Source organism: Fulmarus glacialis, unplaced genomic scaffold (genome assembly GCF_000690835.1).
Source record: "Fulmarus glacialis isolate BGI_N327 unplaced genomic scaffold, ASM69083v1 Scaffold33377, whole genome shotgun sequence".
NCBI lineage: Eukaryota > Metazoa > Chordata > Aves > Procellariiformes > Procellariidae > Fulmarus > Fulmarus glacialis.
This window is the reverse complement of record NW_009224365.1, coordinates 1,025-27,703: the sequence shown is the minus strand read 5'-3', so window position 1 is coordinate 27,703 and position 26,679 is coordinate 1,025. Positions and strand designations below refer to the sequence as shown.

Genomic DNA, 26,679 nt, shown 5'->3' with positions numbered 1-26,679 from the left:
CTTGTGATGAATGGAAGATTTTACCAAAACCTAATCTGCATCGAGATGTCAATAGATTTGGTCACACTGCTGTTGTCAGTAATGGGTAAATGAAATGTATTTTAAATTTTTCTGACCGTTTTTCTGAATGATAAAAACTGTGGCAGAAATTATACCTATGTGAAGCATGGTTCAATGATATACAGCTGATGTAATTTTTTAACATGAAAAGTAGTGCTCATCAGGGACTTTACTTGTCTTAGGTAATCAGTACAGCTAATTATCAATTTGACATGCTGTGGAATCTATTCAATGATATTTTATATGAACCTTCTAGTGTACTGAGGTGTTTCCTCAGTATTGTGAATTACACTGAATTTGAAATTCGGTACCAACTATAATCCTCACTTAGATGTGATGGGAGAAATCTTTTTCTCTTTGCAGCATGCTATAGTTCCTTGTTCTTCTACAATCATAAAATCAAAAACATGTAACTAAAATTTGCTTCGAAAAAGTAAGATTTTGAAGGTACTGATACAGTGATCATCATTAACCACTTGCAGGAAAAAAAGCCTGCCAGCATCTAGACTATATTAAATATATTGCTTATCCTCTATAAAAAGTAGCATACTTTCATGTCATTTGTGGAGTAGAGGAGCTCAGTAAAGCTTCATCATCTAGAAACAGGAAATGGAATGGATCTGGAGTTTGCTGGATTTGATGGCTGAACTCTCTGCTTCCCCCACCCCAACCCCCAAAGATAAAATTGTAGGACAAACGTCTCCTTTTTAGTGGAAAAGTTGTAGAAAACTGTAGTCAAGTTTAAAGAAATTTCTACTGTTTGCTTGTGTCAGTTTTACTATTGCTTGCTGCCAAATGGCCTAATATCTGACTGTCCTGGTTTCGGCTGGGATAGGGTTAAATTTCTTGCTAGTGCTGTGTTTTGGATTTAGTATGAAGAGAATGCTGATAACACTGATGTTTTCATTTATTGCTAAGTCCCCTCCTAGTCCAAGGACAGCTCCCATGCCTACTGACTGAGCTAGGTACACAAGAGGGGAGGGAACATCATCAGGACAGCCAGCTCAGCTGGCTAATGGGGTATTACATACCATGAGATGTCATGCTCAGTATATGAATGGTAGGCGTGATCCAGGAAGTACCGATCGCTACCTGGTTATCGGTCAGCGCGGGTGGGGAGCAATTGCATTGTGCATCACTTATTTTGTATATTTTATCATTATCATTATTATTCTCCCTTTTCTGTTTTATTAAACTGTCTTTATCTCAACTCACGAGTTTTTCTCACTCTTCCCCTTCCGATTCTCTCCCAGTCCCACCGGGAGGGGGGAGTGAGTGAGCGGCTGCGTGGTATTTGGCTGCCTGCCAGGTTAAACCATGACACTGACAGTTGCAGTACTACAGGTTATTGTACTACTGATCATCCCTCTTCTACGTTATTCATCACTCTCATAAACTCAGTATTTAAGTATATGCAGGCAATTTCCAGATCCTCTACATATGGATATTGTATAGGTCAGAAATAATGGTAGTAATAAGTAATACTACAAAAAAGAATTTGACTGATTTTAACAAAAATAGCAGTAAGTTGTAACTCTGTACACAGAGCACTTGAAATTAATCAATGAACAGACTACTTCATTAAGAGAAAATTGCTTGAAATTAATGAATTCAGGAACCGGTGATTTCTGTTAAGACTTCTAAGCTATGTCTGATACTTTGAGAACCGTCACTTTCAATGAATTAGATTTGAGGTGAAAATGCCTTTTTTTTTTTTTTTTCCTGGACTTAATGGTATTTTTATTAGGGTTTTATGTACAAAAAAGTGTAATACAAGATACTCTCCAAAGATTTCTGTTATTGGCAACTGTATGATTAATTCTGTTTTAAGAGTGTATGATACAACAGGTATACAGGTTCTTTATTATTATCTTTTACCTGAGGTTGTTCTTAATTTTAAATGAGAAGGGTAAGGTCTTAAGTCTAGTCTTCTGGTTCTGATGGCAGCAGCTACTGCACCAGAAATGTTACCAAAAAGAAATATCCATCTGCCAATTATTACTGGCTGTCTTTGAAATCTTCCTGAAGAAAAATGTTCTCATTTCCTGCAGTCCATTATTTCACACTCTGTTCTCATTATCTAACTCCAAAAATGAGTAGTTTCCTCCATAGCTCTTCTTTCTTCTTTCCAGATATTTGGTATATGTCACTCACTAATACATATAGCACAATGCACTTTGAGCAATTTTTTTGTTAGTCTAAACCTCCATGGAGAAACACATTGAAAAACTTATCAATCTTTATAATGGAACCACTGACAGAGTCTTTATTAGAGAGAGGTGAAGAATGTTTTTTATAATATTATGTGTTTTTTTTTTATTGTATATCAAGACAGCTAAAGAAATCAAGAAAAAGTGTCTATAACTACAATAAAAAAAACAGTTATATTTACTTGCTTTTTCCTAATAGGTCCATGTATATATTTGGGGGTTTTTCGAGTGTTCTTTTGAATGACATCCTTGTGTACAAGCCTCCAAACTGTGAAGCATTCAGAGATGAAGAGCTGTGTAAAAATGCTCGTCCAGGGATAAGGTGTCTGTGGAACAAGAAACATTGTGAATCCTGGGAATCTGGACATGCTAATAACATCCTTAGAGCAAAATGTCCTAAGAAAACAGGTAAGTGAATTTTAGTCTTACAGTGTCAAATCTGCAATGCGATGTAGGAGATGGGGGGGAAAAAACCACCTAAAATGCCCCCCCAAAGACCAACCAGGTGGAATTAGTGATTGGACTGTTAAGAATGTTCCTCCCTGAGAATACCCAATGCAAGAGATTTATAGATTAATTTTTAAAATAATTCAATTGCGGAATTTTTTTTGATTTTAAATACAGGGAAGTAGGTGCAAAAGAGCACAAGTTTAAGGTGCTAAGGGATACAAAGCATAAGAGGGCTCAAAGAAAAGAATTTACTTCATTGGGGAGCTAAAGCATAAAATGACTTTAGATTGGATTTGGCTCAGTGTGTTCGAAGCATTTATAAAAGGGTGAGCTTTGAAATATTGTAACTGAATTAATTTTCCTCTTTCTCCACCTTCTCCTGTTTCAGGATACACACACACACACACACACATATCTATCTATCTATCTATCTATCTAAAAGCCTTAATATTTTTCTGATTCCAAGAAAGCATAACAGCAATCAGAGCACAGATGGGTGCTGCAAGTGATATCTGGCACTACAGGCATATGGCGCTTTCATGTCTGTATATACCAGTGACAGAGAGGGAAAGCATCACTGCTTCAAGTATATTACCTATCAAACAGGAGTATTTATATAGAAGAATATAATACAGTCTAATACAGTCACATCTGGAAGCAAACGTGAGGCAAACAAGCCCTTTGCTGCAGTATGTCAAAATGGGTTCAAGTTTGTCACATGAATTTCTATGTGGCATTGTGATAGCCATATTGTTTGAAACAGCAATTTAGCATTATGAATAACAGTTGCATCCTATTCCTAAGTATGTTGGCTTGTCACAGATAAATTGCATGTGAAAGTGTTATTCTTATACTTCCCATGAACAGAATATGCATCCCTGCTACATACACCTTATATTTTTCCTGTGCATCTTTCCTTTCAGCACAGCATAAAATAGCTAACCAAACTTTGGCTGTGTACTACATGTACAAACTACCATACAATTAAACTGCCAGTCTACTTTTAATGTTTGTTAAAAAATTATTAGGTCTGCTGTTAATCAATGCTTCAAGACAGTTTATGCTTCTGTTAGCTTTTATTTGTTTCTGAATGGGATATAAAGTTGCAAACTTGGAAAAAAGGTGCATTATATAACAAAAAGGTTATCCAGGTAAAGCTTTCTGAAGAACTGCTTTTGTATAGTTTCGTAACATTTAGAGATCTAGAGTCTAGAAAGTTCCAGCTCTTTATAAAAAGAAAAATCTTGAGACACTAAATTAAAAAGTAATACAGATGAAAGTGGATTTTATGAAAAGCTGATCATATCAACAGGTGTTTAAAAAAATAAACAAAACAAAGGACAGACAGCCTGAAGGAAAATAAAAAAGTTAGAGCAGTTTCTAAAGTACAGCTGCTGCAGTGGGAATAAACTACAACTAAACTTGCAAGAGAGGTAGATGTGTAGAATTCCAGTTCCGAAGAAGTTGTGTGGACAGCACTGCTTCACTGTTGCCAAATCCTTTGTTTCAAGTGGTAATATTCTGCCAAAAGCCAATTTTTCATATATTCTTTTATACCACTTGGCTCAATTGTTATCTGGTTGAGAGCATTATCTGAGAAACTGCTGATAGTCAATATTAAAGGATAAGCAGAAATTTTAGTGGGTTTTCAAAAGATTAATTCTTCGATAGCAAGGCTTTCCTGGCAAGAGAATCTCTTAAACTTGCATGATCCCAGGACTAAAGAAGCCAAACCACACAGGAGTTAAGCACGGTAATCAGTGTAGGAGATGGTAGGAACTCTCCTGTTTTGGGTCATGGTGACTTTTCAAATTTTTGTCTCCTTTAAACAGAAGGAATCATTTGTGTCCCAAACTGTTTTAAATAACATAAATTTTAGTCCAAGTCCTAAAGGCTTGTATTGAGGATTTAATAGGAACTCTTCCTCAAATATTTTTTGTAGAGAAAGGGCAGAACTATAACTTACCAATTATTAGGTTTATAAATTAATTTATAAAGACTTAAAATGTCCATGTGTTGCTAATATCTGTCTTAGATTTTTTTATTTACTACTTTTACCATTGCCTTCTTGCATAGCAATCTAATATTTTTATCAGAAACCTGCATCTGAAGAAAATCTTTATTCTGTGTTAGAGGAGCGAAGAATGAATAGTTTTAGAAACTTTCTGTTAGTCTTAATTTATGCACTGTGCTAAGAGAGTTTGTATGCTGCAAATCAGTGAATATTCCTTTAGTTGATATGAGACTTATGAATCTTCAAATATGGTTGTTACTAAAGGAATTTTTAAAGGAGTAAATCTTATTAACTGAATAGAACTAATTTCCTACAGTAACTTAAACCTTTAGGAATGGCTAGAGTTCAAATGAAGGGTGTAACAGAAAATACTCTAAGCAAATGTTTAAAATGTGGTATTATTCTACTTCTGCGCAATGTTTCTTTTTGACTTTTTGACTTTCATGTGTATTACAGCTGCTGCAGATGACAGATGTTACCGATACGCAGACTGTGCGAGCTGTACTGCCAATACAAACGGGTGCCAGTGGTGTGATGACAAGAAGTGCATTTCAGCAAATAGTAACTGTAGCATGGTGAGTCTTTGCAAATCTATGATCATGTTATTAATACTGTTTCTTTTCTAGCTAAACCAGTGGCCTGTTGCAGCAAAGGAAAGGGGTATAGTAGACTAATAGTAGCTTGTTTTGAACACAAACATAAACATGTTTGCCTGGCTCTTGCAGTAAAAATGTTGCAGAGGGCAGAGTTGGACTGCAGCAAAGATATATATTACAGGGGAAAAAATTAATGTATTCTTTAGAATTGTGTTAGCCCATTGTATATCTCTCAGGACAAATACTATTATCTCCTAATTAATGACATTTGGAATGTCCCAGAGACATTATCAACTTGGATTTTGTGCATATGCGGTGTACAGTATGCAGGCAGAAACAATGGAATCCCATGAAGGATGGCTGTTCAGTTTTTTTTCCACTTTCAGACAGGACCAGGTCAGTCTCATTAGTCTTGGTATTCTGATCATTGATCATCATAGAAATGTTTTTCTTTAAGTCATGGAGTTACTTGTCATCTCATTAAAGGAATATGAGTCTCTGTCACATGAGATTAACTGGCTTGTGATGATTAGGTAAGATTATTATGATTTGGTAAGATTATTCTGATCTTTGTATAGGCAAGCAGTAAGAACATATAGATTCATACAAGTTTATATTTTTCGATTTTTAGTATTGCTTAGTGCCATGTTTTATACTTTGTTGTTGTCCACCAGCTGCTGCATCTCTTGCTTGTTCATTTGATTTTTGATAAACTTATAATAGTATTTTTGCTTTATAAAATTTGCCTCCTGATATTTTTCATCTAGCTCCAGACACCTGGCTGTACTTAAGTTCAAAATCCTTTCTTTACACACTTCCATTAGTAAAAGTAGCTTGTGCTCTGGTTTGAACCTGATGCAAATCAATCTTTTTCTCCAGAGAGTCAAATTAAGGTGTGAGTTGGATTGACTCTGACTCAAATCTTGCCCATTCAAAGTGAGCAGAGCCAGCTCTAATCACTGGCATTCATAGCTAGTCCCTACTAATAAAAGCAATGCAGACACAATTTCATCAGCAGCCATGTTACAAGTCTGTCAGAGTGATTTCACATTCCAGGCACTAATGGTTAGTTTCCTTTGATCTTCAAAGGCTCTTCCTTTCCTAACACATTATTGTACATTAAGCGCCAATTTTCTAATCGTGGTTTTCAACTCTTAAGCAAGGAACAGTTGCTAAGGAGCAGACCATCTTCATCCCTAATAAATGTGGAGAACTGGGTATTTTAGCACAAGCATCTCAGTTCAGTATCCTTCTCTGACAACCTTTCATGACGAAGATTGTCAGCATAATTAGCAACTGATGCATCAGTCTTCTCTATATCATTTCCTGTCTTTTATTCAGGGTTTGAAGTGGATAGCGGAGTTACTGAAGAATGGGATAGTGAAAATCCATCGAAATGATTTTTGAAAAGAGTTACTGTCATAAGATGATGGTTGCTATTGCAAAATTAGTGTATTGGCTGGGAGATGATAGAGACAGAATTTTGCAGCTATCGACATAAACCCACCAAAACAGCATCAACAGAATGGCACCATGTGGAGAAACAGAATTGATCAGGCTGATTATCCATTTTCATAGACTGCTACTTCTGGACTAGGCCCACAAAATGAAAATGTTGTGACAATACTGTGATGGTAATATGGGATAACAAGCTGTAGACTCAGAAACATCACAAGGAGAAGGCCCCATTTTTTGCAGCCGTACAGAGACCTTGATTTATTACTTAGATGATAGAACATCCAGATTAGACAGACAATAATGTTTTAGAATCCGTTGCTTTTGCTTCATGGAAACTGGCCAGCATACTAAAGATATGTTGGCAATCAGTTTGGCATTGGCCTCGTGGTCATGGATATTTGCAAAGCAGTGACTGTTTGCTGATTGGAAGAGCTGTAAAATATGGAAATTTCCCTGAAATAACTCTGTTTGGACAGATGGACTTCATAAGTAGTACTAATGCATTGATGATACACATATACCTGCCTACGCTCACCATCTGATGTGGGTCAGCACATTAACAGGACGCTATATTCCACTACTATGCAGACTCACGGATCATCAAGGTATATATCATTACACTCATATCTAATGTAATTGCAAGCAGACGCTTGCAATGCCAGGTCATTCTGGAGGTCTGGCTTATTTCAGCACTAGCAAGTTGGTTTGTTTTTCTCCCATAAAAACTCACATAAGTGGTATACTTCTGCATACTATGGCTTTAGTTGACCCCATCGTATCTGATGCAAATATTGAGGGGTGAATGCTTATTCTGTCTTGCCCAACAGGGAGACAGTTTACTTTAAAATATGTGGAGTGGTTCAAGATGGTGCTGAAATTTGGCTCATGAGTAGATTGAACAGCATGCTAGTAGTAGTGCCTTGTCTGTTTTCTACCATTAAATATATCTTAAAGATTTTATCTGTTATAATAAGGATTTTGAAGGTTGCCTTGAGAAATTACACCATTGAAATTCCCCAGACTGCTTACGGTGTTTTTACATAATGCACTGAAGTTATTCCATATTAAAATGCAGTGCTTATAAAAAAAAAAAAAAATTAATTTTTATCTTTGTTGAGATTGTCTGCTAAAGATGGTAAGATCACCTACTCTACCTTTTTTTAAAAAGTGTGCAAATGGAGATACTGGTTTGCCTTAGGGGCAAAAGCAACTATAATACTGTCATTAATACTGTGTTATGCCAAGTACAGACTTCAGGAAATATGACATACTAATATCTGTATAACTTCCTCTTTCAAGCTCTTTCATGGAGCCTCTTGCATCTCGTCCAGGGCTGTTTTCAGCTTTGAAACATAGAATATTGTATAAGACTTTGCCACAAAGAAGGAAATGACATCATTGGTGTACCTATTCTATTTCTGCCTTTCACTGGATGTCTGCATCAAAGATGGAAATTTAAACAGGAATATTTTGGTTGACTTATAAAACCTAGTAGTGTTGCATATGTGTCCCTCTAGGCACTACATATCATTCTTTCCTCTTCTAAAATTGGGAGAAACAGCTTTCTGTCATGCTCATATCTGCCTTTTTTCCTTAGCTTCTCTGTCTCACATCTTCCTTCCTTTTGCTTTTTCAAAAAAAGTTCTGTGTCCTGCTTGTGGTTTGTAGAGTAGATTGTATTGACTTTTGCTAGTAGTTCACTGCCCTTAAGTCTATTACATTGATCTTGCACTTTGACACTTTCATTTGTACTCCATAATACCCAAAGTGTCTTCCTGGTCCTCACTGATTCTGATGCAGTTTGCCTGTTTCTTGATAGAGGAAAACCACCCCATCTGGATCTGCTTATATTTATGAAACGGTATTGACTTCGTACATCTGCACATAAAAAGCTTTCTCTCTCATCCTGTGAGAATGATAGCCCCTTGCTGATTGTGTTGTTCATAAAATTGACTATTAATATTTTGTCATGGAAATATTCTCAGGAAAAGCTGTTAATTTTACAATTTTACTTTCCAGTTTTTACAACAATAACAACAACAAAAAAAGGCTTTGGAGGAGAGATTAATTTCTTTTTAAATTGCTGCGCCTTTACAAGGTGTCATTTTTCTTTAGATAGTAGCATGGAAGAGTAAGCAAAGAATTGGTCTGCTCCTCAGGGAGGAGCCATGCCATGAAAGGAAAATCTTTTTGTATGTTGTGGCAAATAAAATAGGAAATGACTGAAGAGGGCCCACCAGTTGCAATAAAAGGCAAAGCTTTCTTTACTGAGGAAGAATAGAGAGTGCCTGAATTTTAGAGTAAAAAAATTTACTTTATCGATTGGTTTTTGCTCTTCAGAAGTGGAGCAAAATATTCGTTGATAAAGTGGCAGAGAACCTTAATATATTAAGAGAGTAATAATTTTTAAGGATAGCAATATAGCAAGTCCATGTTATGGCCATAAAGCTGTTTTATTTTTGCAGGAACATGCAGATACATTCAAAAAGTGTGATTGCATTGAAGCCCTGAAAGTACTGGAATGCCTCCTGCTTGCCAGCCTTCTTTAAGCAATGTGCTTGAGAAAGAGGAGGGTGAGCTGGTTTGGAGAAGTATCATGCCACTTATATTTGTGATTGGCTCAAGTGCTGATAGGCTTATAGGCTGAAAAATGTAAAAATATTTATGTGCCCATGTAGGTTGTTACTGGACAATATGTTGGCTTCTTTGTGATATTTATAATGTGAAAGAATTTTGAAGGTTTTCCCTTCTGTATCTTTTTTTACCTTTTTTTTTCCTCCTTCTTTTTTTTTTTCTTTCTTTCCTCCAACCCACTCTTTGTCTCTTTCCCCACCCTGTTCTTTGGGAAACAGAGGGAAATGCTTGCACTAGTTATCAAAACAAGTTGGTTTTGATTCTGTATGTCCTCAAAATAACTCTTCCCATTTCCTGGCTCCACACAAACTCTACTTCAGATCCAAACAGCAGTCCTGAAAGGCAAGCTTCAGGAATTAACAAGAAATGGCTTCCTCCCCCCCTTCTGTTGTCTTCCTCTTCTACAGTAAAAATTGAAGTAATCACTGCAGATAGGGTAGCTTTAATAATATGCTCCACTGGTTGTCTACAATGTTGGCCTATAATCCTTCAGTGTATAGAAATGTTAACTGCCCACACTAAAAGTTTGCAAATAAAGTAACTTATTCCCATATTACTTAAGGAAAATATTTTGAAAGCTTGAAATGCAGCGGTAATATAACATTAAACTTGAAAAATGTTGACTGAGAGAAAATGTTTTCTTTTCAAAACCATACAAGTGCTTGGAAAAAAAAAAGAAAAAACCCCACTTTCCTTATAAAATGTCAGCTCTTATTCTGAATCTTCACATTAAGCTTGTTAAAATACCTACTCTTTTACTGTAACAAACAGCAGACATATGGGAGGGCAGAATAAATTGAGAACACTTAATCAATTGGGATCAAGAACACCAGGCAATAGCACATGAATGTAATACTCTTTTGGTCAGAGTATGGTCTCTGATGTGTCTTTTCAAGTGGAGTGCCTGTAATTTTCTTGGTTGAAGAGACTGTGATGGGAAGAGACACAGCTGAAGTATTCCTGCATCCAGTCTGTACTGTATTTTTGAAAGCCTCATTGCTTTCAAAAGCTACAAGGGGGACGTGTTCCTACAGGGGGATGTGTTCCTTCTGTAACCGTGACCAAGCACACCCTTACCTCCAGTAGCAGTCTCTCAATTTCTTGTGTGTCAGTCTACACACATGCAATACAATAAAGCCCCAGTTAATGCAAGTAACATAAATACCACCCTAATTGGTAAGTGATTTAAAAGTATTTTATATCTGAGTGTGGCAACATAAACTAAATGTTGTAGAACCCATGAAGGGTATGATAACGGGCATCTTGCTGAGGGATATAGGATACCAGAGGATGCTTCAAAGAGAGCTATAGTCCTACATTGTTAAATATTTTTGCACAGTGCCTTAAAGACAAGAATCATTGTCTTTTTGTAATGCTTGCACCGCTTCCAGAAAGTTAACGTCCTCTTTCATGATAGGAGTCCTTGGATGCCGCACTAATACCAATGATAATAATAAGCATATAGCAATCTGCCTACATTTGAGGAATTCAAAGAATAGTCAAAGGGAAATGTATAAAGTAGTAGAAGGAATTATGAATAGAATCAAATTTATCTTGGAGGAAAAAAAGAAAATTTAAGACTAAGGAGTACCCAATAGTAAGATTTGGGAGTACCTTCAGAGAAATAGTAGCAAATCTATTAGATTAGTAATTTACAGTTAGACTAGGCAAACTAGACAAGATTATACTGTTAACCTGAAAAATCCAGGAGGAGGAGAGAGGTACATTATTTAATAGCAATTTCCAAAATTCTAAGGTAGACTACTGTAATATTTTCATTTAACAGTGGATATACAGAAAATCACTGTAGTTCATAAGTCTGTCTATATACCACCATATCAAGATCAGTACTAAAAAAATCTAAGTAAATCAGACATAAGTGGGAAACTTTATATATAACATGATTTACTCATACTTCAGTGTGTAAACATTATAAATATCCTACAGCAATATAGAACTTCAGTAACAGATGGGTTGTCATATTTCTGAATTTCATTGGGTTTGGTAGCTTAAGTTATAACCTTAATATTGTGTTAATATGAATTACCTATTGGATTCACATCTACATTGAACTAATGAGATTTTCAAGCAAGCAATGTTTAAATTGGATTTAAGGGAAATAAGTGCTGGGAATAAGGGAATACAACAGAGAACATTATTACAGAATAGTCACTAGTACTTTGAATTTTATTTTAAACATTAAATAACCAGTGCACAACAAGCTTCATGATTAGAAAGTAATTGAACAAATATCTTGGTTTTGTTGGAAAATTGTAATCTATAAGTAATATCAGTAAAGAGTATATAATTTTCAAAAACAATCTGAATGCTTAAGGATTTTGATTATGTCATCTGAAGTGTTAAAAGTGAGCATTGAGGTATTGTAAATGAACAGATGGTGGTTACTTGTGCTCTAAAATTCACTTTAAAGCATCTCTTAAGCAGTTTTGTGAATATGCATCATGACTGAGTGAAACTAAATGTGGGTTTGTACTAAAGGCTTTTTGTGCTTTACTGTTTGTATGCATTTATTGGCCTAGATAGACAGTCTATTACTTTATGGCGTTGCCTTTGGCTCTGTTTCATACTGTGGTGTAGATGCCTTCTCCTAGAACTGCTTCTTTGGTTCTTTTTGCTTCACAGTAGCCTTTCTTAAAAAGCAGAAAAATAGTGAGTACCTTTTATAATAAGTTCACTGATGGGCATCTGATCCAATAAAGGCAACGAACAAATAAAAGGCAACTAAACAACAGTGTTCTTCAACAGGAATGAAGCTGGTCCTGTGTGAGATTGAAAATTCATTTTAACAATTGCATTATTTCAGGACTTTAAAAAAAATAAAAATAAAAGGAGGCTGGTTGTCTTCCCTCCTGACTGCAGTAGGTTGATGCCCTATCATCATCATTATTCCAGTGCCAACAACTGTGTAACTTATTGTCATATTGCCCCTTTAGATGTGCTTTAGCGTAGTCCAGGAGACTGTTAGAAAGGAAAGCAACCAAAGTTGTCATGTAAACCATATATTTGCTATCTAAGTGCAATCCATTTTTGCTACTATGCATGAATGAATCTTCTGTTGTTAAACAGAGACAAGAGTTGTTAGGGTTGGACAAGGTGACCTCCAGAGGTCCCTTCCAACCTCAACCATTCTATGATTGTGTGAGTATGAAGCTGTCTTGTATTAGGACTTATTTTTAATCATTACCTTGAAATGAAGTTAGAGACAGCCTTATGGGTAAGCTGATGAATTGGCTGAGGACTTTGAGTAGTTTATTAAATAAGATATCAATATTATGTCTTAATTAAAAGTACTATGCAAGGGGGAAAAAGGATGACTTGTATTCAAAATGCTTAACTTGGAAAGGAAGACCTCAGTTTTCAGGAAAAAAACAAACCAAACCCAACAAAAAACCCAAGTGAAAATTTCTTCAGTATTTACTCCTCTTCTTGTATACTAAGGTACCAAAGGAATAATGTTATTCCTGGTTTTATGTCACTGTTTGACAAAATGATTTCCTGTAGATTCTGTAAATTTTATACTAGCTTTGTTAGATGCAACTTTGCAGTTAAATCTGTAAAATAACATGATTGATATTTTTGACAAATCCTTCTTGTGTTTTGTGACTACTGGTCTATAGCTCCTATCTTTGTTTCATTTAATAATTTAAAACAAAGTAGAGCATATTCTTGACCTTCAGTCAATGATGTGTAATTATTTTACACCTGTATCTTGCACCATTTTTTATATTCTGTTTGATTATTTTGCTTGCTTTAACCTGCATAGGATGAAATAATTTAGTGAGAGCATATCCCTGAAGTATCTAAGAAATAGAGATTTAGTTTAGTTATTTAAGCTCTTCCTGGGCTCTGTGCAGGGAATTGACATCTTCAAAGTACTGTTTGACCCACTTAAAGTTAGTTGTGTAGGACAGGTGGGGTGATTTGTGCTCTAGAGATGTGTTTCGTACCCTCCGCAACTGATAAGGGAATCTAGACAAAGAGCTTAAATTCAGCCTAGCTTTTAGGTGGCTGCGGTTTTCTGGGAGGGATCCACCTGCTGTGTATTTCAGTTTTGACTTCTGATCTGTTGATAATTTGACATATATTTGAGATGCTGTTTTGTCTGTTTTATTTTTATAGTCAGTTAAAAACTACACCAAATGTCATGTGAGAAATGAGCAGATCTGCAATAAACTGACCAGCTGCAAAAGCTGCTCGCTACACCTGAACTGCCAGTGGGACCAGCGGCAGCAGGAGTGCCAGGCACTACCTGGTAAGGGCTGTGGGGCAGCAACCCTGCTTTTTATAGTTGTTTTCAAAACTGAGTAAATCTCCTCCATTATTGCCAAAGAATATTTGTTCAATGAGTAGACCTGGATTTGTTTCACTTGTGCTGACTCTCCCTGCCTAACCATGCCTGTGCAGGTGAACACAGGTGTAATTACATCGCTGATTGATATATCAATGCTACCTTTAAACTTGTTAGGAGAGTTAATAATATTAGCGAAGGCATAATGGCATGTATCTCTCTGCACAAGCCAGTGACGAGTTCTAGCCTGTGGGGATCACTGAGTGCAGAGCTGAATTGCTGTACTGAGTCCTTTACTGTTACATATTCACTGACACTGTTACTTTTGCTAACTGGGGTCTTATCTTATAAATTATATTTCAATTATACTTCAATTTCCCTGTGCAGATAGGGCCCTAAGATCTAGTTTCTTGATTGTCTGATGTTGGTAATACTATGAAAGCAGTGAATATTAAAATGCTAATATAAAACACCCTTAGAAGGTGACTGTTAACATTCTGAAATAATATTTATTCTGTAATTCATATTCATAACTACATATATGCAGTTAGATATTAGAACCTTTTCCATTTGATCTTTATGTCCAGATGAAGTTAATGAACACATTTTTTTCACAGAGATTATTCATTAAATAACTTTATTCATTAAATAACTTTAATCAATTTATTCTGTGCAGTTTAAAACTGCATTTGTGTAATCTTTGTAAAGATTAACTATAACAGTTGTTCTGAATTACTTACTCATCTTTTAATAGTTATGTGAATCTGAGTAATGCTGAAATATGTTGAAGAGGAAATATTTTCTAAGATCTTACCTTTGATGAATTTACTATCATTCTGATGATTGCATTTGTATTTAGGCAAATCTAAATGCAAAGATAGGATGATAAAGCAAAGATAGGGTAAAGTTGTGATCTCTTAATTCTAGGACAGGTGTTTTCAGATTTTGAAATTTACATAACACTTAGGTAAAGCGATTGGTTAAAGCACTATTAATTATGTACATAATCTAGTATTTAATATTTAGTTGTGCTCAAATCTGAATATAAGGAAGAAATAGTGTCATAATGATATTGTTACACTGAAAATTAGCATATACCTTATAAATATTTTGTAAGTTGTTAAAAGTTTCTTTTCATAAAATACACTAATCAATATGATACTACTTGGTGTTTTAGAATTTATGTGATGTGAAAAGGGAAATTGAGTGTGGGATGTATTTTGAATTATGATGTCAGGAAGATAAAATTCAGACTCCCTTGGGTTTTTAAAAGTTTTTTAAAATCGGCTTTAATCATATCCTTTTTACACTAGCTCATCTGTGTGGGGAAGGGTGGAGTCATATTGGAGATGCCTGCCTCCGCATAAATTCTAGTCGTGAAAGCTATGACAATGCCAAACTGTATTGCTACAATTTAAGTGGGAATCTTGCCTCATTAACAACCTCAAAAGAAGTGGAATTTGTCCTGGATGAAATACAGAAGTATACACTTCAGGTAACTTCAGTAACTGTAATTGATGCTTAAGTGAATTAAATTTGCTTTGAGAAATCTATTTTAGGGATTTGTCCAAAGAGAGGAAAGTTTATGCCTTCAAAGAAATGTAGCATGGTGCTAAAGACTGATATAAGTCGTGTGTAGGATATTAAGGAAATCTCATGTTTAAAGCTAATGATACAGCAGTTCCCAAGTGTTTTTTCTTATCAGATTTAACTGTTACAGGTTACTGTTTACTTTCAAGATGTGACTCAAGAGAATGGCTGGAACACTGATCTGGGAAATCCCAGCCCCTTTAATACACTGTGACAGCCGGAATCAAAACAAGACAAAATAATTTTCACTGTAACAGAGAAAGAAATCCCAACTTTCACATCAGTATCCATAAAACTGCTTGCAGGATTGGTTTTGGGTGGTCAATAGCTAGGCTGCAAGCAATTGAGGACAGGAAGGTACTGAAGATGTGTACTTCTCTTCTCTGGAAAATCCTAGCTCCCTATATAACTGGTATGTGGGATCAAAGGGTCACAGAGAAGCTGTACTAGTATGTGAAGCATGTGTATTCCCTGTATGGCAGCACCAGAATGAGCCAGGAGCTAATTAGATTTCTGTGATAATGGTGGGGGAGGGAGAGGGCTGAAAACTCTTATATTCCTCTGGCAAATACAGGAAGCTGCCATCAGAATATTCCTTAGGAAAGCGATCCATATTAACTTGTTAACTGTGGGACAAAAGAAGGGAAGTTGAAGATTAATTACCTGTCCATGGGTGGTCAGGTTCAGTTTTTCAGCAGTTAAATGTTCAAATGCTTATCGCTGTTTAAACTGTTGGAAAGCCTACCCACATCATCGATACACGTATGTGAAATACATGTATGTTCAAAAAATGTCAAACCCCTCAGTGTACCCTCAGACAGAATGTCTTAGCAGATAAGATTCCATTACAAGCAAATCAGTTCACCTCAGCAAAGGACATTTTTTAAAGTGTGTATTTTGATTTGTAGAACATGCACCATTTCTTTGTCTGTAGAAAAAACCCTAATTTTTAAATAGCTTAGGATTTTACAGTTACAGGAAAATGAAAGATAATTATGAATAATAGTTAAAGCTCTATAAAGCTAGTATGTGGTTGGCAAAGCTGTTATGTTGCAGATGAATTGAGATGCATACAAAGGAAACAGCAGTTAAGGGTTGCCTTTGTGTTATACTAAATCTGAATGCAAGAGTTTAGGGACATATACTGTGAATCAAAATATTCTATATTATCCTTTTTAGTGTTTCATTTCAAGAAGGAGATGCGAACATAGGTTATGTACTTCAGTTTTGGGGTTTTTTTCCCAACAAATGTAGGACCTGGACAGGGCAAAATTTTTTTTACTAGAAAGATATGTATTTTCTATTATTTGCTAATAAAGGAGAGAGAGAAGTAATTCTTCTATGTCAGAAGATGTCCCCTGATATTGTACTTGAAACACATTCTGTCTGTCCACTCCTTGATATGAGATAATGTTGAAAATGTAATTGAAACCAAAATAACAAAATCACAAATGGCAATGATTTCTCTAGTTAATTATTTTGCTGCCTTTTTTTTTTTTCTCTTTTTTTTTTTTGTCTTCCTGATTCCTATTAAAATACTGCACAGGAGGCCTTCAAATCTAATAGTGCGTGATAGAGTATTGATATGACTGATATTACCTGACTGGCTTGAGGTGTAGATGAGAAATAGCTTTTTTTTAATGTTTGGAAGCTAGATTTTTCTTACATTTCAGAGCTTAGAACTTCTACAAGGTGATATCCTGCTGAGCATATCTTTTTTTAAATGAAGTATATCCTGAGCCAAGGTGGTGATGTAAATTTGAGATACTTCACATACAGTTTATGCAATTGTAGACAAATGTATGCACTTCAAAAGTATATCTTGGGTTAAGTGATCATTCAGTTATCAGAATCTCTAATGAAATTCTACCGTGACTTATCCTGGTGTTTTCAGTGACATTTAGGAAAAAAATTTTTTTTTTTTCATTTGTATCTGTCTGTCCAGTTACATTTATTCTGTGTGAGATAGCCTAAATGACTTATCAGGTGTGACAGAGGATCTCTGAAACTTCCTGATTTTTCTTTTGCCTGCCTTTTCCTCTCAAACTGCAATCATAATGATTTAAGGAGTGAGATTTCATTTTAGATGGCTTGTTTTTGTGACAGGTGGTGGTGTGGACTTCACAAATGTAGTCAGAGCAACTGTAAGGTGAACACTATGCCTTTACTCTGTATTATCTATGGTGGAGTTTGACTTGTGTGGTTAACATCGAAGGCTTTAAAATCTTTCAACTATGGGAAACAAAAGCTTTCAGGATTAGTGAATGTGTCAGAGCAGCATTTGGAAATAAGAATATGGATCTGTTATTATCTCTGCTTTATTTGATATTCTTATACTGAGAAAAGAAAACAACATCGGTAACTGTTGTGTATTTTACAAACTGTTAACATAGTGTCAGTAAATACTACAGCCTGGAAGAATTTAAGAATAATTTATTGTTCGTAGAAACAATGTGGGACCTTGTAGATTGTTTTCTAATACACAAAGTCCTTATTCTGGGACAAATTTAGGACAATTTCTTCGTCATGTTTAGAATGATACAAATCATTGATGCTTTGGAAAGATTCAGAGGGAGGAGGCTGCCATTGTCTCCACACCCTGTCCAGACCTCATTGAGAATCAATAATTTCTCTTAATTCCAATACTAAATTGGAAATCAATACATTGCCTCCTTTTAAAGGATAGGGAGAAGGTTTATTTGGTACTAGAGAGAGGGACAAAACAAAGACCTTGTAATATGAAGTCAAAACACTGTTGAATTTGCAAATGTATTCTAAAACTATCACCAATAATTTAAAGTCTAATTTGTATTTTTCACTGAAAATAAATGAAATTCTTTAAGAGAATGCCAAAGTAAATACAATCGATAGACTGCAGATTCCTGTACTAAAGCAAAATGACACTTGATATTTTTTCTTATATGCTGTTTTATTGACCTAGTAAGCAAAATACTATGAAAGGGAAGATTCAAGTTTTTCTGCAAAGTAGATTAAACAGCAATATGAGGTTAATTAATTGTTCCTGCTAATATTCAAATGTTGTATACTCATGTAAATGAGCAATTAGTTCTCTTGGGAGTTTGCTCACTGTGTGAGTGTGGGATTTAACTAAAAATAATAATTTTCTTGTTAGCATGCAATAAATTCTGAGAAGATTTAGTTTTGGTGTAGTAAGCATAAACAAAGATGAGAACAGTTTTAAACAATGGCTTTCATTACGTAAACTGTTTGCAACTTTTCCTTTAACTCAGTATTCTCAGGGCTAAGCATCCTTTATAAATTACACTTGAGTGTAGGCTGCAGTTAATTAGTGAGCTTTGCATGGTGATGTTATTCCTTGTTAGCTCAAAGTATTCTCAGAGGGCTGTATATTTTTATGGTTTTATCATATGTTTGGCTGTAGAGAAGCTGACATGTACTTTTTTTCTGAATCAGTCCCATTTTACTACAGTTTCTAGCAGTCCCACTTTACTATAGTGGGTTTGGAAGTTTAATAAATTATTTCAGCACTGTGTCTCCATACTGGAGTTGTTGCATTGACTGCCCATTCGTTCACCTCTAGTTTAACTGTCTTCCTACTTTAAGGAGCTGGGGAGCTCAACTCAGCTTGGATGCCTGGGAAGAGAACCTGAATTTCCAAAAAAATTGTCCCCTATAAAGAAGAAAACTCAAGGGTATCTAAACCAAAGTCACACTGGAATAGTAGCTATAATCTCTGTAGATGGAAATTGGGGAAGTTGGAGTCTTTTCAGTTTGCCAGATTTTACATGTTTTTTTCACCAATGCCACAACAGCAAAATTTGAAAAGACTAGGAGAAATAAGTGTTCTTATGACCTAATACATGACTCCTACTACTAATTACATCTAGATTTCATCATTTGTGTCTAACAGATACTCAGACACTTAAAAACCATGAAGCTTGCTTCCACTGCTTCTAATGGGTCATTCACTGGGTAAATATTTACAAAATATGAAATGTGTAGGTATCTAGCATAGTTAGAATCGATGCATAGTTAAGGAATAGAAACCAAGCAATGAGGTAGTAAATAGAATGGATGGCTTCTCTTCATATACCTCTTATTTTCAGTAAGCAGGTTTTTTGTTCATAATGATGCAGAAAAGAGCCAAACTAACTGCAAGCCCTTCTCAAAACTGTGAACGTTGTGGAAATATGAGCACTAAGGGGCCACTGTATTTTCAAAGTTTAATTGTATGTTTCTTCCTAGGGCAACTATTTTCCTAGAAATCGAGGAGTTCAAACGACTCTTGAAAAGTTTGTTGAAGTTCGGTAATAACATATTGTGATGCACACATTAGAAAATGAGTCAGAAGTGTATCATACACTTCCAGGACAATTTAAGATCCAAAGTGAAAGGAATTTAAATGAAGGTGGGGATAAATTTCTGAAAGAGAGAGATAATTCCTTAGCAATTTGCATAATTAAGAAACAGAGGCGAATTTTGAGCCTCAGTAGTAATTGGCTATTCAATAAAGATAGACTTGTTCACTTCACTCATCTGCAAATTATTCAGCCCTCATTAAATTGGTGCTGAGGTAGCAGTAGTGCCTGGAAAATTTGTCATGACTATAAATGATCACATCCACTGTAGATCTCAAAGCAGCTTAGTCTGACTTAAATTTTCTGAGTAAACAGTGGATTTAACATGAAGTATCAGCTCTGTAGTTAAGGATACACAATTTTCCTTTCTAACATAGTTCCATAATTACTACTTAAAAGAAAATTAAAATTAGGTGGTTTAGAATAAGAGAAGAGCACATTTTTTGAAGTTATTAGTGATCAGTGTAATGGCTAAAAACTTGCCTTATGTTCAATTAAATGGGACTGTAGAGGTGAGTGCAGAATCACGTTCTATTGGTATGCATTGTATGACTGTAATTTTGCTCTTCTGTCAGATGAAAATAAAGCCCTGTCCAGCAATTTGTCTCAGAATTTAATAATTCCTAAATCTTTTCTAACTTAACATAAAGGTTGATTTCTCTCTTAAAAGGGTTTTTGGCAGCTTGTTATCAGTGTTATAAAAGACTGCTCTATAAAAACAGATAAAGCGTGACTAGCTGCATTTCAAGCACAAGTATATAGCTTCTAAGATGGGCTGTGAATTCTAAAAACTGGCCCAGAAAGAAATAGATGAGAGGAGAAACATATTCTAGAGAATGGTTCTAAATTTTAAATAGTGTAGTGCGATAAAGCTATGGAATAAGTCTCAAGATGTATTTGATTGCATTCTCCAGTACAATGTTAGTAAGGCCTGTTACAAGCTTTCCCAAGATGGATTTGGCCACCTGCTGTCTATTGCATTGCTTTGTCTCACTGTAAAATTTTACTTTGATAATTTCTGGGTATTTTCTTCTCTCTCTCTCTCTTTTTTTTTTTCTTTTTTTTTTTTTTTTTCCTTTTTAACTGATGACTTACCTAGAATGCTATTGAGTAAGCTTGGTTGTTGTTGATGTTGTTTTAAAATGAATTGTATATAATGCATAATAGGAGTTTTCACAGATATACCTTGGAGCCTGATTTTTTACAAAATTCTCCACTGAAACATTTGAAAGTATACATAATTTTTCAGAATAAGGTGAGTGATATTATTCCAGAAAAAATTGTTTCCATTTCAACAGTCAGAATATGAGCAGTGGTATTCAATAATCATGTTTAAATAAATTCTGGCCTATACATGTTAAATAAAAATAGAAAAATAGTATATTGTAATTTATATTTGCTCCTATGAGCCACTGTTTCCTCCCTATCCTTTCATCTTCCCACACGAAGGAAAAATTATTGAGGCAAAGTTTTATGAACTTCGCCATTTCATACAGAAATCTATAATGTAATTGTAATAATTCCTAAATCCATAAAGAATAATTATCTGTATTATTTAGTTAAAAAGCTATCATTTGTTCTCGTGACTTTTTCTGGTTGTGTCATGATGTAGATGAAATGCAGCTTTTAGCTCTTAACGATTTTAAATGGGAAAAAAAATGTTCAACACTGGTGTCCAAAGTAATGATAAATCATTATTTAAAAAGATAATGGTATTTAGAAGTTAAAAAATTTTAGAGGCATAAATAGAAGATCATTCCCTAGATACAGTTGAGAATTTTGGTTAAGAGATTCGAAGTTAAGATTATGATTCAAAGCAAATGGTTAGTCTCATGGCTATGCAAAACAGAAGCTTTTCCATTATTTATTAATAGCAGTAGTAGCAGGTAATAAGGCTCAAGTATTAGGGAACTGAAGACATCAAATGAAGAAGTATTTTGACAGCTAATGTCTAAAAATATGAAGTGTTGTTATTTTAATTACTAAATTTTTCCAACTCTTAAGATATTAAAAAAATACTTTCTTAAAACAAACATGACAAATAACTTCTGATAGCTAGAAAATAACTTCAATTGAAATAATTTTAGGTTTTATTATGTCAACAAAGAAGTAGGAGATATTGCCTATCTTATTGTTCCATATTCATGGCAGAGTGGTAGAGCTGAGCATAAATAGAACATGAGTAATACATTTTCCTTGTGGCCTTGTTGTATGCACTGTGTCACTGAAACTTCACTGGTCTGTCTTTGAATGTTTCTGCATGTGTGCATGTAACATCTGAAGGGACATCCCTTTTACACTACCTCTCTGTGAGACTGAAATCTTTATGAATAGCAATGTCTACTTCCACCCTGCTTGCCTGCTAGTGCTTTGTTAATCAAGAGATGGGAGGGTAGAATGACCACAATTTTTACCAAGTTTCTAGGTACTAGCAGCTGTAAAATGGAGCTGTACCATTTCTTTGGCTTCTAAATGAGCAAAGGTAGATATAGTCCCAAGTTGGACTAGATTGTCCATTGTTTTCTTGAAAGCTAGAGCACTGCAGAGCGTACTTTGCATTAAGGAATTCTTACACCTTCTCTAGAGACAGCAAATGCTCCCTTCCTTTTCTGTTTCGGAGCAATGAAGGAGGAGGTAGCTCTGATAAAACACTTAGCTTCTAGCAAAAGATATCAGCCTTGATGAAATCAGATTCTGCTAGGAGGAAAGAGCTGGAATAGGTTCTCCTGAACTCAGACAGAGAAAGTCTCCAGATGATCTTCTTGCCTTCTTACTAGTGCAACACACGATGATCATGCATTTGGCATTAAAGGAAAATTCTAGTAACTGTAGGAGCCACATGCTTTTGGAGTTCCTATTCACTTCTGTCCCCCATGGACTGGCAACTCCAGCAAATGTGGACTACTTTAAAGCACTCAGGAAAATTGTGACATACATTAGATACTATAATAATCAGCCTGAAGAACTGAGATAGGCACAGTCAAATCACTTAGAAAAAGTTACAGTACATTTCCACTCACCTGATGTCTGGCTCCCTAGTAGGAAGCTAAGCAGCAGGACAGCCCTGCTGTGGTGAGACAAAGGTGTCCTGAGTAAGAATAATTTCCTGAACTAGGTCATGTCATTGTTTACTGACAAGTTCTTGCATGTGTACATGTTCACATGTGTACTCATTCACTTGTGTGTTGGAGCTTTTCCTCCTTCCTCAAATAGAAAAGGAATTGATTCTGACTGAGTTGCAGATTCCTCTTCAACTCTGAATCTGAACAACTTACTAAATGCCAAATACAGTGAGGACAGGATGGGTTTCTCGGTTATGGTTTTTGGACATATTGAAAGTATACAGTCATCAAGGCCTTGAGGAAGAAAGAACAAGTCTTCAGAACTCTCAAAGGAGTAACTTTCTTCCCACTTACGTGTTGAGCAAAGATCGTCTGACCTTCCAATAAAGAAGCTGGTATTCTTGAGAAGAAAAATTCCGACATATTTGGGGCTGATTTCGTGTCAGCAAGTGTTTTTCTGAAGTGAAGTGTTGATCTGTACTGTATTTTTCACCCACCTGGTTTGATAACAATATTTTTCAAGAGGCCTGGAAACTAGAATCTTACATCAGTGAGTTCTGGGTACAGAGAACAGGCAGTTTGGTTTCCTTTCTGTCTGGTCCTATTCAGAAGCATTTTTGGCAAGATATTCAAAGCAAAGGAATCAGTTTCCTACATTCATTTTGCATTAAATGAAACAACCGTAGAGTTCAAGTGAAGGGTGTTTTAACTCTCATTATTTATTCAGCCTGAAGAAGAAACTGGATTGGCATTCTCATTCGGCATCTTTGAAGTCCCTCAGTTGCTTCAAGTACTTTGAGACTCCCAGCTCTTATGACTGAACCTTTCACCAGTTTGAGAGATAAGGACTAGATTTATGCTTTTTTGGTGAAGAAATTAGTTTGATAGTCACAGCACACTGGTGGCTGCAGGTGTCACAATGGAACTTCCTGAATTCTCTATTCACTGTTTGTTTTTTCCTGTTGGCTTTTGTGCAGTGTAGCAGCAGTTGTTTTTGCTGATAAGCTTTGGTGATATCAACACACAATCTCTCCACACTATCACCAGCAATCTTCAGCTGTAGTCCACCACATCATGGAATTAATGCACATAATTGAATATGTGTTTTAAGCATGTCTGTGGAGAATTTTGGTGGCCTACTTCTCAGCTATTTACCATATTTTAATCAGACATTAAAAAAATGTTTTGGATAATCTGTTTTTGGCATCCTAACAACATGCCCAGAACATCATAGGTGAGCCTGCAAGGCGGTAACTTTGATGGTGTGTATTTGATAACATGCTAATCAGCGTTCAGGTCTGTATTTTGATGTGTTACACTAGCAAAGAGCCAAAGATGGTACATATGGAATTTGAGATATCTGACACAACTATAAGTTGTTCAAATATTACAGCTATTAAGAATGTGGTGACTATGATATGTGTTGCTTTTCCCAGAAGTCTTTCATTTCAGGGGTGCTGCTTTTATCTCCTAAGGCTGCTCTGGCTTTCACGACCCTCCCTGGGACTTTGTCATCATTAAAGGGGTTCTGAGACACTCTCCTACTCAAATAGAAGAATTTCTCTCCAAATGTCACTGCTGCACTGTCAGTTTTCATTATTGGCCTGACATGCTTTTCACCATAGCTGGAATAGGATCTCTGTTTTCCATATACTGATGCTGAGGCCAAATTATTTGGCAGTGCAATCGAAACAGTCAGTAGTATGTTGAAGGTTCTCTTGGCTAGAATTCCTCAGCCCCAAAGTAGGGATTTAGGGTTGGTTTAGGCCTGTGTTTGTCAGCAATTTATCGTGCCTAAGCCCCTGACATTTTTCATACGTGCCTGGTATGCACACTTAGCATTCTACAGAGAGATGTCTAGAGACATGCATAAATATCTAAGGTTTTCTGAGGCATGTGGACCATGTACATATACAGCAATCTAGGCAACTAAATAACAAATAAGACAACAGATGTAATATCTACCACTTTCCAGAAGCCCAAGTTCCACTTTTACTGCTTGCGTCATGTTCTTTTTAGTATCCAGAACGTGGGAGCTCTCACAGACACCTGGAAAGTTGGTCCCCTGGGGTAGCAATGAAGTTATGAAGTAAATACAGAAGTAAGACGCAAGAGTGGGTGGTGGCATTTTTGCTGGATGTTCTCATTGCTGTTCAAGAGTCTCCCAGAGTGCATCGCTGCTTATGGAATGGAGCATTTCTTAGTCATTTTCCTATGTATTCAAGTCTGTTCTTGCATCTGTAAGTCTGTTAATTGCTGTAGCAATTTTTGTTTGATCATGGTCCCAACTGATGGGTCAGAAGAAGAAGAGAGCGTAGGGAGTACATTTTAGGGAGGTCAGGAATGCTGATTATCTACCTACTGATTTTTCAAAAAAGTAATTACCACTGGTATTTCTGAAGCAAAATTAATAATCCTTCATATTTCAGTTTAGTCTAATGAAGCAGGGGAAAAAGAGGAATGCTCTGATCAGGTGTAGATTTAAGAGCTCTGAAAGATTTTTCAGCCATGGATTAAACCTGAGTGGCCAAAGAAAGATGTGAGACCAAAGATGAAAGATCTCTCTGAGAGATAATGGCAGTGACTCCTGGTTCACTTGTGAAATACCACATAGATCTTGAACAGTGGCAGGTTCCCTTTAGGTATATTATAGTGTTTTATGTACCTTGGCTTGTAAATTAAATCAGTTGAGAACCTAATTCACAACCAGATCAACATCTCTGCTTTGGAGCTGACAACATCTGTCCTTTGCCTGGTGCAGATAGCTGTGTTGTTTGGCTCTCTGGTATTCACCTACTACCACACACCTGTCACAGCCCATAGTCTCTCTATATCTCTGTTCCTTATGTTTAAACTGGGGTTAATGAAAACTGCCTGCACAGAGATTACATGAGGAAATGTGTTTATTTTCGGTATCTTCAGATTTTTACAGTGATGGAACCAAGAAATGTATGTAGATTTATCCTGGAACAGGCAAATCTGCTTTTTCTCTTGGTAATTGTATAAAGACGAAATGATAAAAATGAGTAGAATTTGTATGATGTAGTTTTACTGATACATCTTAAATATTTTTTGAGAATTAATGCTTTTTATGTTTTCCAGACTAGGTTTTTTATAGCTTATAGATCAATACTAAAAGCGTATTCAATGTGTATTTAGTGGCATTGAGTTGTGGATGTGCCACTTTCATCTCTGTCTCTGAATTGCCTAAAGATGCTGATCAGTATCAGCAATACAGATTTTAGAGGATGGAATATTTATCCTCTTTTTTCCTGAACTTTGATTTCTGTGAATTGCTGTTAACTTATGTATATTTTGCTATCTGCATTGGCCTAGCAATTAGTAATCAGTATAGCAGCCACTGGAAAAAAACCCAAACAATTTCATTATGACCAGTTGGCCTGGTTTCTGACTCTGTATCAGAATTAGTCAGAATTGACTTTGAACAGAACAAACACAGATTTTTAGTAGAACAGAAACATATAGTGGGTGGGTTTTTTGTTGGGTTTTTTTTTGGGGGGGAGGGTTCAGCAAGGTAGAACAATTAAGATAAAAACTGTATGGACAATGACTGATGAGATGATAAAGTGAGAAAAGAACATGGTGAATTCTCTCAAAATGTGAAGTTGTTGCTGCTGAGCTATTCTTTGAAATGTTTTAAAAAAAAAAAAACAAAAAAAAACAAAAAACCAAACCAACATTTTAACTAATTATCTCACTTTTGTTTCATTCTGATTCATAGAAAATTTCACCTTGGGTAGGTTTACGCAAGATCAACATCTCCTACTGGGGATGGGATGACATGTCTCCTTTTACAAATACAACTCTGCAGTGGCTTCCTGGAGAGCCAAATGACTCTGGCTTCTGTGCCTATCTAGAAAGAGCAGAGGTGGCAGGTCTGAAAGCGAATCCATGCACTGCAATGGCAGATGGTCTTGTGTGTGAAAAACCTGTTG

At 35.8% G+C, this 26,679-nt stretch overlaps 1 protein-coding gene across 1 annotated transcript; it reads left to right on the top strand.

Annotated features, from left to right (window-relative positions):
- On the top strand, nt 1-26,679 carry LOC104072244 (attractin-like protein 1; the record flags this gene model as incomplete). The annotated part of the gene is made up of 6 exons (XM_009582130.1): nt 1-85; nt 2,470-2,678; nt 5,191-5,309; nt 13,563-13,695; nt 15,045-15,226; nt 26,466-26,679. Coding segments are annotated over 6 exons (942 nt in total), but the record flags the coding sequence as incomplete, so codon positions are not given.